The sequence below is a fragment of the Hyperolius riggenbachi genome, chromosome 10, assembly GCF_040937935.1.
Source record: "Hyperolius riggenbachi isolate aHypRig1 chromosome 10, aHypRig1.pri, whole genome shotgun sequence".
NCBI classification, from domain to species: Eukaryota; Metazoa; Chordata; class Amphibia; order Anura; family Hyperoliidae; genus Hyperolius; species Hyperolius riggenbachi.
This window is the reverse complement of record NC_090655.1, coordinates 22,720,563-22,733,669: the sequence shown is the minus strand read 5'-3', so window position 1 is coordinate 22,733,669 and position 13,107 is coordinate 22,720,563. Positions and strand designations below refer to the sequence as shown.

Genomic DNA, 13,107 nt, shown 5'->3' with positions numbered 1-13,107 from the left:
GGCATCAGCCATTTCAATTTTAGATGTGAATAAAGCCGTTGGGCCCATTCACACTTGCTGATCGCAAAACACTAGCGATTTTGCTAGCGCTTTGCTCTGGCGTTTTTTGGAGATTAACGCCCCCCAAAAAAATCACCATTCACACCTGTAAATTTTTTAGCGATCGTGTTTTGCGCTTCTATAGCACTAAAACGCGATCGCCGGGAAATCGCCTGAAATTGGTGCAGGTTATGCGTTTGTGTTTAGCTTTTTGGGGCGATTTGCGGCAATTAGCGCATATTGCCCAAATGAGAACGGGCCCTTTTATTACCCCAGCGCTTCGAAAAGCGCTAGCGTTTGAGCGTTTTGCGAAATCACCCGCAAAACGCTCGAGTGTGAATGGGCCCTAAGTGAATTGTTTTTTTTTTTTTTTTTACATATTTCAATTCCTCTGCAAGTTTATCAGCAGAAGTTCCCAGGTGAATCCACTTTTGCGTTTTCCCTGCAGTTCTCAGATCTGTCAGGCGGTGGCGCGGATCAGCCTCGTGTAGAGCAGCATTGCTTGGTATGTATTAGGAGCAGTCAGCGTGCTGCCAGTGTACGAGCTGCGGCGGAGGGAAGGCAGCGGTACCGGAGAGTCTGGCATCAGATCAGCGCTGCCCCCCTGGCACCAGGAGGCGAGGGCCGCCCGGGAGCATGCATGGCACGCAGCACAGCCCGGGGATGAGGCATTGCTGCTGAGCGGGGCTCTCTGACTTCTCATAGGTGCAGGAGATAGGGCATGCTATCTCCCATCTCCGCATCCATGTTTCACTGGAACAAGTGGAAGAAGAGGATGGGGGCCAACACTTCCTCCAAGAGACCCGTGTTCGACGAGAAGGAGGATGGTGAGTGCAGTCATGTGCATGTGTACATATTACATTATATGTCTGTATACTGTGTGTAGTGCCAGGGTCCTGCACTTCTGACACTTTGCTGACACCCGGATACAGAACAGGGAGGACCAGCTTCCGCCCCACCTAACTTTTCTGCCAGTTACAGATTATGCATTTGTTTTGAGATCATTAAAAAGAAAAACAATTTTTTGATATAAATATATATATATATATATATATATATTTTTTTTCTCAGTTATGTAACAGTTTATATATATATATTTTGGCATTGCAGGAATTTATAAGTACATATGCAAAAAGAATGTTCGGAGATTTTGGTGACGGAAATAGCCGCCAGTAGAATATCAGTAAGGGCTGGAACCCACCAGAGCGATTTTGTGAGCGTTTAGGAAACGCTAGCGATTTCCCTAAACGCTCAGCTAATGTTCATGGATGGGCCAAATTCCACTGGAGCGATTGCCAATATTCGCAAACGCAGGACATGCAGCATTTTTAGCTGCTAGCGTTTCTGCAATGTAAAGTATATAAACGCTGGCATAATCGCTCGTCAAAACCTACACAGAGCGATTTTGCTAGCGTTTTTACATTACTGCACACTGTAACCAAATGAAAATTAATTGAAAGGACCAATCAGAATTAAAAACGCTGAATCGCTACACAACCGCTGGCAAATTGGTTACACTTTTTAAAATCGCTACAGAAAACGATCATTAAATCGATTACAAACCGCTCATACAAAATGCTAGTGATTAGCGATAGCGTTTTTTAGTGGGTTCCAGGCCTCAATGTTACCAATATCTAATACAACTAAACCTAACCTTAAACTCGTGCAGATCCCTCCGTCTACCATTGCCTAACCGTAACTGTTGCCTGTAACCACTCTGCCAATGCCTTCACAGTGGTGCGGTGTAACGGCCACTTCGTTACTACCATGGCCGGTTCTAGAATTTTTGCTGCCTGAGGCAAACTTGTGAGGATACCCCTCCCCAAATTGGAATGATTGCACAGCACCCGACAATTTGCACCACACATTATAGCTGCAGTGAGGTCCCCAAGAAAGGTAGGTAGCCAGGTATAGGTGCCCTCCATTTAGGTAGCCAGGTACAGTTGCCCCCAGTATAGGCTAGCGAGGCATAGGTGCCTCCAGTTTAGACTAGCCAGGTACAGTTGCCCCCAGTATAGGCTAGCCAGGTACAGTTGCCCCCAGTATAGGCTAGCCAGGTACAGTTGCCCCCAGTATAGGCTAGCCAGGTACAGTTGCCCCCAGTATAGGCTAGCCAGGTACAGTTGCCCCCAGTATAGGCTAGCCAGGTACAGTTGCCCCCAGTATAGGCTAGCCAGGTACAGTTGCCCCCAGTATAGGCTAGCCAGGTACAGTTGCCCCCAGTATAGGCTAGCCAGGTACAGTTGCCCCCAGTATAGGCTAGCCAGGCACTCTTCACTTCCTGTTTCTGCCTGGTGCTGCCCCAGACTTCTGGCGCCTGAGGAAGTTGCCTCATTTGGCTTCATGGGTGGACCGGGCCTGAGGAAGTTGCCTCATTTGGCTTCATGGGCGGACCGGGCCTGGTTACTGCAATGCACCAGCTACAGAGGGCGGTGGGTATGTTGCGGTATGGTAAGGCACTGTGTTACCGATAAATGTGAGCGTTGTAGAGGTGAAGCATATTTATGGACACAACACGGCTGAAACGTGGGGTATGACTTTTTGTGTTGCACAAATCAACATCACACTGTGAATGTGGCCCCACCCTAAAAACTCCCAACTGTGAGGGCTTCTTCCAGCCCCTAGAGGTCACGTGTCCCTCGCCGCAGCTCTGGTCCTCTCCCGGTCCCCCTGGCAACCCCTTACAGGTTGGGGTGTACTGCGCCCACCAGGAGCAGGACACTCCCAACCCATCGGGGGTATGCGAACCTTCAGAGGCTGCCAGTGGGACCAGGAGACAAAGCAGGTGGTTTCGGTGCACGGAACTCACCGACGGGCGCTAAAACCAGGCACCCAATTGCAGCAACTTAATGCGTAAGGGTAATTTGGGGCTCAGGGCGGTTGCCAGACCCTGAATTATACCTTACTCCGAGGTACTACAAGTCGGAGGGGGAATAGTATTTAACGCCGCCGGGGAGCTTTGCCGCAGCAGGGAGAGCCGTCATTCGGCTTTCCTGGTTCGTACGCCCAGGAGAGGACCTGAACTGTAGCGAGGGACGCACGTGACCTCTAGCGGCTAAAAGAAGCCCCAGGTAAGTAAGGCTACATTATAATCGCCTCGGATATCCTTTAACCTCCATGGCGTTCTATGTACGCATTACCCTTTTTGTTAAATATTTTTTTTCCCGCTTGCTTTAGCTAGTGTATTGCTAGCAACAGTAGTACGCCACGTCGTCCGCGTCCGCATCCACCCTCCCAATCCCCGCCGGACATACTTACGCATCCGACATCCCGCGAGAAGCGTGATTTCCTATCGTCGCTTCTCCCGTCGCCATGGCGATGATTGGACATGAAGTCATCGACATCATGGGGAGCTCCAATCCTTCCCATTGCGCAGCCTGGTGGTGATTCGCCAGGCTGCGCTAGGTGTTTCGGGGGGGGGGGGGGGGGACAGCCCCCTTAGCGGCGGATCGGCGGGTAGCAGCGACGATCGGACAGAACATGTAGCTAGCAAAGTGCTAGCTACATGTTCTGAAAAAAAAAAAAAGTAAGTAAAAAGACCCTCCAGGGGCTGAGCAATCCTCCTTGGCGTACCGCCAAGGAGGTTAATATTAAAAAAAAAAACCTTGACGACGCCTAACCATAAAAGACCTCCCCCCCCCCCCCCAGCAATTCCTATTCTTAATAGACCCCCCCCCCTCCCCCCCCCCCCCCCCCCCCAAAAAAAAAGGATACCTAGCCTTAACCACTCTCCCTGCAAACTCTTTGCAAAAAATGAAAAATATTGGAGGTTTGGGCGCTACCATAGGTGACTATAGGGGGAAATGCAGTTATTTATATTACATTTAAAATAGCAGACGCTGGGGCTGCCCATAGATGTTTCTCCACAAGTTGTGTTCTGCTCGACATGTGCATTTGTGCATGCGTTTTTGTTTAGAGAAGCCAGTGTTTACAATGAGGAAACGCACGCGCTGTGCTGGAACGTAGTGCAGGCTGCATCTTTTCAACGCTACCTCCAGCCCTTGAAGTTGCCTCTCTCACCATCCTCCCCAGTGGCTCAGTTACTCTGTAATAGGGCTGGGCCAGTCGGGCTGTTCTGGCTGGAGGGCATGCGCAAAGCGGCCCGACTGGCCTGACTGAAGCGCTATTACAGAGGAATGAAGCCACCGGGCAGGGCGGTAAGCAAGGCAATAGAGTTCATGGGCTGGAGGAAGCTCCAGGTAAGCATTGATTCTTAACTCCTCGCTGGTTCACTTAAAGCTGCGTACACGAATGATCAACAATCATTCTGCTAATAATCGCTATAAAATAGTTTACAAAAGACCCTTCAAAGAAAGCAACTAAAGATTCCTCTCAATTCCCTCCTAGGAGAAATGGTTTGCAGATGATTGTTTGTGGTTTGAGGTGTGTATGAGTTCGCCAGATATTTCTTAAAGTGAACCTCCGGACTAAAAATCGACTCAGCAGCACTGAAAAGACTTGGTGTTTCTTTCACAGTTTCACAGCATCAGAACTTTGTTTCTCTTATACAAGCCTCATTTTTAGCTGCACAGAAGAAAACTGCCCGGGCTTTTTTCCCCTGATGTTGTGCAAAGCATGATGGGATTTCTGATGATGTTCTCGTTCTGCTGTTTTGGTGCAATTTTTTTTTTTTTTTGACATTTTGAATTTGACATTTGAAGCCTAGTGTGTGCAGCTGGGAGGGGTAATCAGGACAGTTGGAACTGTGTCTCCTGCTCCTTGTCACCTCCTTACAACCAAAAAGATGGCTGCCCCCATGACAAAGATGGCAGCCCGCATGAATCACAAACATTTGCCTGTTTTTTTTTTAAACAGGGTGGGTAAGAGATTATATTACCTATCTATTCTAATTAACATAACTAATGTAACTTGATGACAGTATGTTTGTTTAGGCTGAAGTTCCCCTTTAATACTTCCTAAAGTGAAGTTTCACAGCATCAGAACTTTGTTTTTCTTACCAAAGCATCATTTTTAGCTGTATTCTTAGCTAAGCTCCACCCATCAAAGAAAACTGCCCGGGCTTTTTTTCCCTGATGCTGTGCAAAGATGATGGGATTTCCTATGTTGTTGTTCACGTTGCCTAGCAACTGGTAGTGGTGATCAGCACACAGGACAGTTGGAACTGTGTCTCATGCTCCCTGTCACCTCCTTTCAACCAAAAAAGATGGCTGCCCTCATGAAATCAAACATTTGCCTGTTCTTTTAAAACAGGGAGGTTAAGAGATAATATTGCCTATCTATTTTAATTAACATAACTAATGTACCTTAATGACAGTATGTTTGTTTAGGCTGAAGTTCCTCTTTAACTTTTGTGTGCACAGCGCATCTGTTAAAAAATAAATAAATTGAGTAATTAGACTACGAAAGCATTTCTTGGGTCTTTCACATGAACTGATGGCTTTCATGTGTGCAGTATCGTTCGAGCAATCAGTCAAACCTTCCTCACAGACTTATGTGGCAGATTGATTCCCGGCTTTGCAAAGACTTTTACCTCACCTGTATACCAGGCTTTAGGGCTGGGACCCAGTAGAGCTATTTTGGCAGTGTTTCGGAACCCCCAAAATACACAGGTGATCCATAAAACGCCTTGCCAATGTATTTCATTGGTGGGGAACCCACTAGTGGGATTGTGATTAGGGTTAATCGCAATCGGAAGACATGCAGCATTTTTGAGCGCTTTGTGCTCAATGCTATGTATAAAAGTGCTTCAAAATCACTTTGAAAATCAATTTTGCAGCTGATTTTTTAAATAAAGCTAATTATACTTACCGAGGGTCCCGGTGTTTGGCTTCCGCCTATAGCCCCACCCTTAGCAGAAGAGGTCACAGGCGCTTCTGATTGGTCCTACAGAAGAACCTATGACCTCTTCCATTAGGGGGCGGTGCTACGGACGGAAACCAGACAAAGGGACACCTGGAAGTATAAAAAAACAAAAACTTAAATCGGAATCGCTGTACAGTGCTTCAAATTGGAGGGAAACGCAATCGCCCTAGAAATCGCTGCATACTGCGCTTACGCTATTTAAAAGAGCTACAGCGATCCCTAGTGGGTTCCAGACCTTAGGCCCTGTTCAGACTGCCTTAAAGTGAACCTTAAGTGTCAAAAATAAATGGAGTTTTACTCACCTGGGGCTTACCTCAGCCCCCTTCAGCTGATCGGTGCCCACGACAAGTCGCTCTGATGCTCCGGGTCCCGCTGGCGGCCACTTGCGGTTTCGCCGTCAGGACCCATCAGGCTGGGGAACGCGGCTGATACTACACGTTCCCAGCCAAAATAGCAACCCTATGCGGCCATATGGGGGGGTTGGGGGAGGGAAGGCATACTCACACTGTGTTGCTTCAGGCGGCAAAAGTCTAGAAATGACTCTGGGATCCATTTTTTTTGTCCTGCAGTGTGAACCCGACCCTACAGCTACTGCTTTCAGGGCTTATCAGGCTGTGGTCACACTGTTCTGTCTGCTGGCACATGAGGTTTGCCCGAGATTCAATCATTTTCTGGTGATTTTTGCAGCTGTTGAGCATGGATGTCGCGTGATTTCATCCCTCCAGATTTTTCACTTTGTGTTTTGCGGAAATGGGAAACTAAAACTACCTCTTAATTAAGATGGCAAAAGTTGTAATTATTCACAACAATTACAGCACCCTGATACTGCGCTCATATGCTGAGTCAGATGTTATATAGGTCACCTCTAAAAAATGTTTTATATAAAAGATAATGAATCAAACATTCATATTACATGTGCTAAATTCTAAGTAAAAAACACAATAGCAGGCAGTAACCACATGTATAATGTCCTTGCTCATATAATAATTATCATGTAGGAGCGCTCTTCCTAGATGCGTGCAACCATCAAAATAAAGTTCTTCAGTAAAAATGGTTAAGCGCTCTTCTCTGCCTGTTCCTTCTTAGACACAGCAAATATGTCATATAATGAAAAAGCCCCCCCTTCGGGGAGAGACTCACCAGACTTCTAGGCCTCCAAGGCCAATGCTCGCATTCGGGGTATTGGCCACCCCGCAGCCTCTCTGGCAGTCCTCTCTTGGCTATTCCCAGTCTGTGTAAGCAAAAAGCGGATTCCACATCGCGTAAAAGCGTACCAGTTTATTTTTAAAAAATTTAAAAACAGATCAGTGGTGTATAACCACTCATTGGGTCAGAAAACTTCATCAAAAATGAAAAAACACAGCCAGCCCCTTGTTTTACAAGCTACCTGATTCCAGGTACAGGGGTATGCAGAGATGAGATGCACTAAGCTGGTGACAAGGCGCACGCCTCTGTCATTTAGCGTCCCTCTCCGCAATAGCTTACTGGCTAGTGCTCTAAAAGATACCGAGCCTGCTGCACACAGACAATCCCGCCGCGTCCAGCGAGCGTCGTGCGCTGTGACGTCACTCCGTGGCTCCGCCCAACGTTTCGTTGCCCTAGCAACTCCTCAGGGGCTCTGGACGCGGCGGGATTGTCTGTGTGCAGCAGGCTCGGTATCTTTTAGAGCACTAGCCAGTAAGCTATTGCGGAGAGGGACGCTAAATGACAGAGGCGTGCGCCTTGTCACCAGCTTAGTGCATCTCATCTCTGCATACCCCTGTACCTGGAATCAGGTAGCTTGTAAAACAAGGGGCTGGCTGTGTTTTTTCATTTTTGATGAAGTTTTCTGACCCAATGAGTGGTTATACACCACTGATCTGTTTTTAAATTTTTTAAAAATAAACTGGTACGCTTTTACGCGATGTGGAATCCGCTTTTTGCTTACACAGACTGGGAATAGCCAAGAGAGGACTGCCAGAGAGGCTGCGGGGTGGCCAATACCCCGAATGCGAGCATTGGCCTTGGAGGCCTAGAAGTCTGGTGAGTCTCTCCCCGAAGGGGGGGCTTTTTCATTATATGACATATTTGCTGTGTCTAAGAAGGAACAGGCAGAGAAGAGCGCTTAACCATTTTTACTGAAAAAAAAAAAAAGTTGTAATTAAGCATAAATCATTCTGGGAGCTTTGCTGTCTGAAAGGATTCAGATGCGTTTCCAGCAATGCAGAAACACAATGGCCTCAATTCACTAAGCTTAACTCCTGACTTTAATAACTCTTCTGAGCTGTTTTACAGTTATCACAATTATATCACCATGGTGATAACTGTAAAACAGCTCAGAAGAATTATTAAAGACAGGAGTTGAGCTTAGTGAATTGAGGCCAATGTATTATGTAAGAGCTTTGGTAAAGCTGCGCCCCAGGTGCAAATAGGACTTTACTTGTAAATTGTGGCTGTGTATTTTATGATGGAAAGAACACTGTTAAGGTGCGTACACATGCACTACCCCAACGTCAATGACGGGTCCGCCGTGTTTTAGCCGACAGTAGCGCGCGTGTGTACGCACTGTCGGCGGACCGATAAGGCTGTTAAGGATGTTTCTGAGCGATCCGCGATAACAGCCTTATCGGTCCGCCGACAGCGCGTACACACGCGCTACTGTCAGCTAAAAGGTGCGTATACACGCACTACTTAAAGAGAATCTGTATTGTTAAAATCGCACAAAAGTAAACATACCAGTGCGTTAGGGGACATCTCCTATTACCCTCTGACACAATTTCGCCGCTCCCCACCGCATTAAAAGTGGTTAAAAACAGTTTTAAAAAGTTTGTTTATAAACAAACAAAATGGCCACCAAAACAGGAAGTAGGTTGATGTAGAGTATGTCCACACATAGAAAATACATCCATACATAAGCAGGCTGTATACAGCCTTCCTTTTGAATCTCAAGAGATCATTTGTGTGTTTCTTTCCCCCTGCATCTCTCATGCACTGAAGTGTCAGGCTGCTCTTTTCTTCCTGCAAACAGCTTTGCCCTTGTCTGTAATTCCTCAGTATGTGAAAGCCCAGCCAGCTCAGAGGACTATTTATCCAGCTTGTAAAAGATAGGAGAGAAGAGAGAAGCTGCCCTAATCTAAATAATACACAGGCAGTGTGCATAGAGGGGCCTGGAAGGGGGAGTTCATAGCAGAACCACAACACTGAAGAACTTGGCAGCCTTCCAGACACAGGCCGACAAGTCTGACAGGGGAAAGATACATTGATTTATTACAGAGACAGTGATAGTAGAAAGAGCTGCAGTAAGCCAGAGCACATTAGAATAGCTTTTTGAACTTGTAGGATGATAAAAAACAGGATGCAATTTTTGTTACAGAGTCTCTTTAAGGGAAGGACGGGTCCGTCAGACCCTCCCGCTGGGCGGTCGTTCTCCCGACAGTAGTGCATTCTCCCGCTCAGCGGATCGTTCAGAAACAGCTTTATCAGTCTGCAGATAGACTGTACACTCGCACTACTGTCGGGGGAACGACCGCCCAGCGGGAGGGTCTGACGGGCCCGTCGTTCTCTTTAGTAGTGCGTGTGTACGCACCTTAACCCTATGCTGTAAACCAAATGCAGATTGTGTTGCTGGACAGTGTTGAGATTTATTAAGGTAGCTATTCATCCAGAGTTGGGACAACGTCCTCCAGCACCCAAGGCGGAGACCCCAAAGTGCGCCCCTCCACCCCACCCACTTCGGCCGTCACACACTGATTGCTATTAGACTAAGGGGTACCCCATGGGCCCCCAATCCCCCCCCCCCCCCCCAACACCTTAATCTCTAGTTATCTTGCTTGCAGTCACTGCCATGCATCCCCTTTTTTCTTATTTCTCTCTGCTTCAAACACAACAGGGGAATGATAGCTGAGTGAGTTGTGCGCCCCCTCCTACACTGCGCCCTGAGGCTGGAGCCTCTCTCGCCTCTACCTGGCCACACTCTGTGCTCCCTACTACACTGCACCCTGAGGCTTGAGCCTCTCCCGCCTCTGCCTCGGCCCGGCCCTGCATACATCTAGCGATGATGGGCAGATTCGACCAAGAGACAAATCTATCTCCAATAGAATCTGATTAGAGAGAGATCTATCGGCTGCCCGTACACCGCATGCTGAAATAGAATCGTCCTTGTGACGCCACATCCGCCGCTGTCCCCCCTTATGTGTAATCCCCCCCCCCCCCCCCCCCGGTGCCCAGTGCACTATACATTACCTGACCTCTGCTTGTCCTCCGCTGGCTCCGGGCGCACTCCTTACTCCATACACGTGCCCCACATGGCTGCTGGCGTACGCGTGGGCGCTTGTGATGTCATACACGCGCCGCCTTTACTCCGGCAACCATTTGGGGCTCATGTATGGAGCAAGGAGTGCGCCCGGCGCCAGCGGTCACAGACAAGTAATAGCTTGCACTGGGCACCGCAGGGGACATTTAACATTAGGGGGGACAGCGCCGGGCGTTTAATCAATTGTCCCCATATTGCTTGCTGCTACTGCCGCACACCCGATCTTGCAGCATGTCTGACCGATTAATGCCACCAGTTTCTGCCCAATATTGGTCGCATTGTTGATCAGGCACGCACTTGGCGACACTGATTTGCATCCGATTATAATAATTGAATCAGATGGTTGATCGGCGGCCAAGTTGCCTAATGTATGGCCACTTTTACTCCTATTGAAGTGGAACTAAACGCAGAACTTACTCTCTGTTCTAAAGGATTATCCACAGCATGATGACCTTAAAGCGGGATTGTCAGCCATAAAATCAAATTCCTATTACCCACCGCTCTGTTTATTATGTAGTCTACATCCTGACCCTGCATTGCAACCATTCCAATATAATCATAAATGTGTCTGCTGTAATGAATCTTATCTCAGTCAGCCTGTCTCATTTCTCCTTCATTGCTGGGGAGAGGGAAGCCTGTTATCTCCCCTCCCACCTCCCTGCTCCTCACTGACTGGCTGAGAGCAGTTCAGTGTGACACTAGGCTGAGAAATACACCCTACTCCTTTGCAGAAGCTGCTGAAATCCGATCTATATTCTACTTCGTGCGTTTACAAACCAAACTATATATAACAGTGCACTAGATGAGATTTTACCAGCACAGAATCAATAAAGAGTTAATACCGTACTGAAGTTGAGTGAGGGCCCCTGTGGCCCAAGGGCCTTGGAGCGGTCGCAACCTCTGCATCCCCTATTGCTATGCCATTGCGTAGTGAAGCATACAGTACATGTGAAGTATGCTTCAATGCAGCTGTTAATGCTCATGTTATATGTTTAATGCTTGCGTTATACTGCACTGCTTGTGTGGCGTTATGCCCAGTGCAATGTGAGTGCTGCTAATACACCAATGTGAACATACTACTACAGTTTAATCTCATTATAGTTAACTCTGGTAGAGTAAACATTTGGGTATAGTAAACTAATGTTCAGGTCCTGGCCAAGCCCCATTATAAGCGTATAGGAGTAGAGTGGTATAGTAAACCCGGATATAATAGAACTTGTGTTATAGATAACCCGTTTTTTGGACTCTGCGGGATTCTGTATCCGGCTATAGTAGAAAGTGGGCGGGATCATGCATCATACGTCAGTCAGAGACCCATGAGCCGTGGGCGGTGGGCAGGCTGGCAGTCACTTGTAGCTTGCTCACTACTCTGGGCCCACACGGATTACCTCAAAAGCACCAGCCAGTGAGACATATGCTTCCTGTGCAAGCTGCTGTCTGAGGGAATTTCCTGTCATCTGTGACTTGCTTGTGCTTGGCTGCAACACTACAGCATATAGGCTGCACAGAAATGTGGACAGAGGAGCACACTATCAGTACTGTACCTGAATTATCTGGTGAGACCTATGCTTCCTGTGCAAGCTGCTGCCTGAGGGAATTTCCTGTCATCTGTGACTTGCTTGTGCATGGATGCAATGCTGCAGTATCATCCAGGCTGCACAGAAATGTGGACAGAGGAGCACACTATTAGTACTGTACCTGCATTGTCTGGTGAGACTTATGCTTCCTGCGCAAGCTGCAGCCTGATTATTGCATGCAAATCCATGCATAGTTAAACACTGGATTTTGGTTTAGCTTAGACCCTGTCTATGCTCGCTATGCTCGCTTGCTGAAGCACTGAAAAGAAAAAAATACTCCTAATTATAGACTGAATTAAGATCCAGTACCATAGTATACATTATGTGCTTGAGTGTGACCATTTCTGAGATGTTTAACTACTTTTCCCGGTTCCTTGGAGTTTACTATAAAGGGATCCTACTGTACAATATAAATGCATTGTATTCGCATCGCGCTGCTGTGAACATAGCTGAAGGATATTCTCGTGCAGATCTGCTGCAGCATAACTTGGCTGACTTGTACAGCATCATTTTTTTTTTTTTTTTTAATATTCTACTTTAGAGTTTGTTGTTTACACCATAAAAGCGACACTTTCTTGCATGCAGTGAAGTAAATGCAAATTAATTTAACAAGAAATATTTATTTTTGGCTTCCTTTTTCTCTTTGAATTTCTATTCTACTCTTTTCCAGATACACTGGTTTAAACTGAAAGGATCTTAGCAGGTTTAGCACCATGCAAACAGCAGAGCCTGATCATCCCCCAGGCTAACCTGGGCAGGTGCCTATCAGTGTTGCCAACCTTTCACATTATTTTTTACTGACAAATACCTTAAAATTTACTGACAAAAGATTTTTTTTTTCTGACAAAACCCCTTGCGCCGAAAAAATGGGCGTGGCCACGCAACAGAATGTGAGCGTGGTCATGGGTGGGGCCAAATATACATGATTTCAATATTGCTGTGAAAGGTCTGCCAGGGAAGTTTGAGCTCTGCCATAGTGTTTCCCCCCCTTCCCCCAAAATACATGTAATCTTACAGCATTTCACCAAAAATCCACGTAATCTGTCAGAGGTTCTTCCAAAATACAGATAATATGGCAGTGGTTCCTAAAAAATAGATGTAATCTGGCAGCAGCGAAGCGATTCCCTCAACATACACATAATCTGGCAGCAGTTCCCCAAAATACATTTAATCTGACAGCAGTGGTTCCCCAAAAATAGGTAGCCCCAGGTCTATAGGTGTCCCCAGAATAGGTGGCCAGGGGTATAGATGTCCCCAGAACAGGTAGCCGGGGGGAGAGATGTCCCTAGAACAGGTAGCCAGGGGTATATGTGCCCAGTATATGTAGGCAGGGGTACAGGGCCGGTTCTAGACTGGCACATATGAGGGGGCAGTCAA

At 47.1% G+C, this 13,107-nt stretch overlaps 1 protein-coding gene across 1 annotated transcript in view; it reads left to right on the top strand.

The window, feature by feature from the left end:
• Nucleotides 1-589: 589 nt before the first annotated feature.
• STK32C (serine/threonine kinase 32C) overlaps nucleotides 590-13,107 on the top strand; it is a 375,239-nt gene continuing 362,721 nt past the window's right edge. The window contains exon 1 of the mRNA XM_068258163.1: nucleotides 590-866. Within this exon, the coding sequence (XP_068114264.1) occupies nucleotides 761-866 (106 nt within the window). The 5' untranslated portion in view covers nucleotides 590-760. The remainder of the gene's footprint in view (nucleotides 867-13,107) is intronic.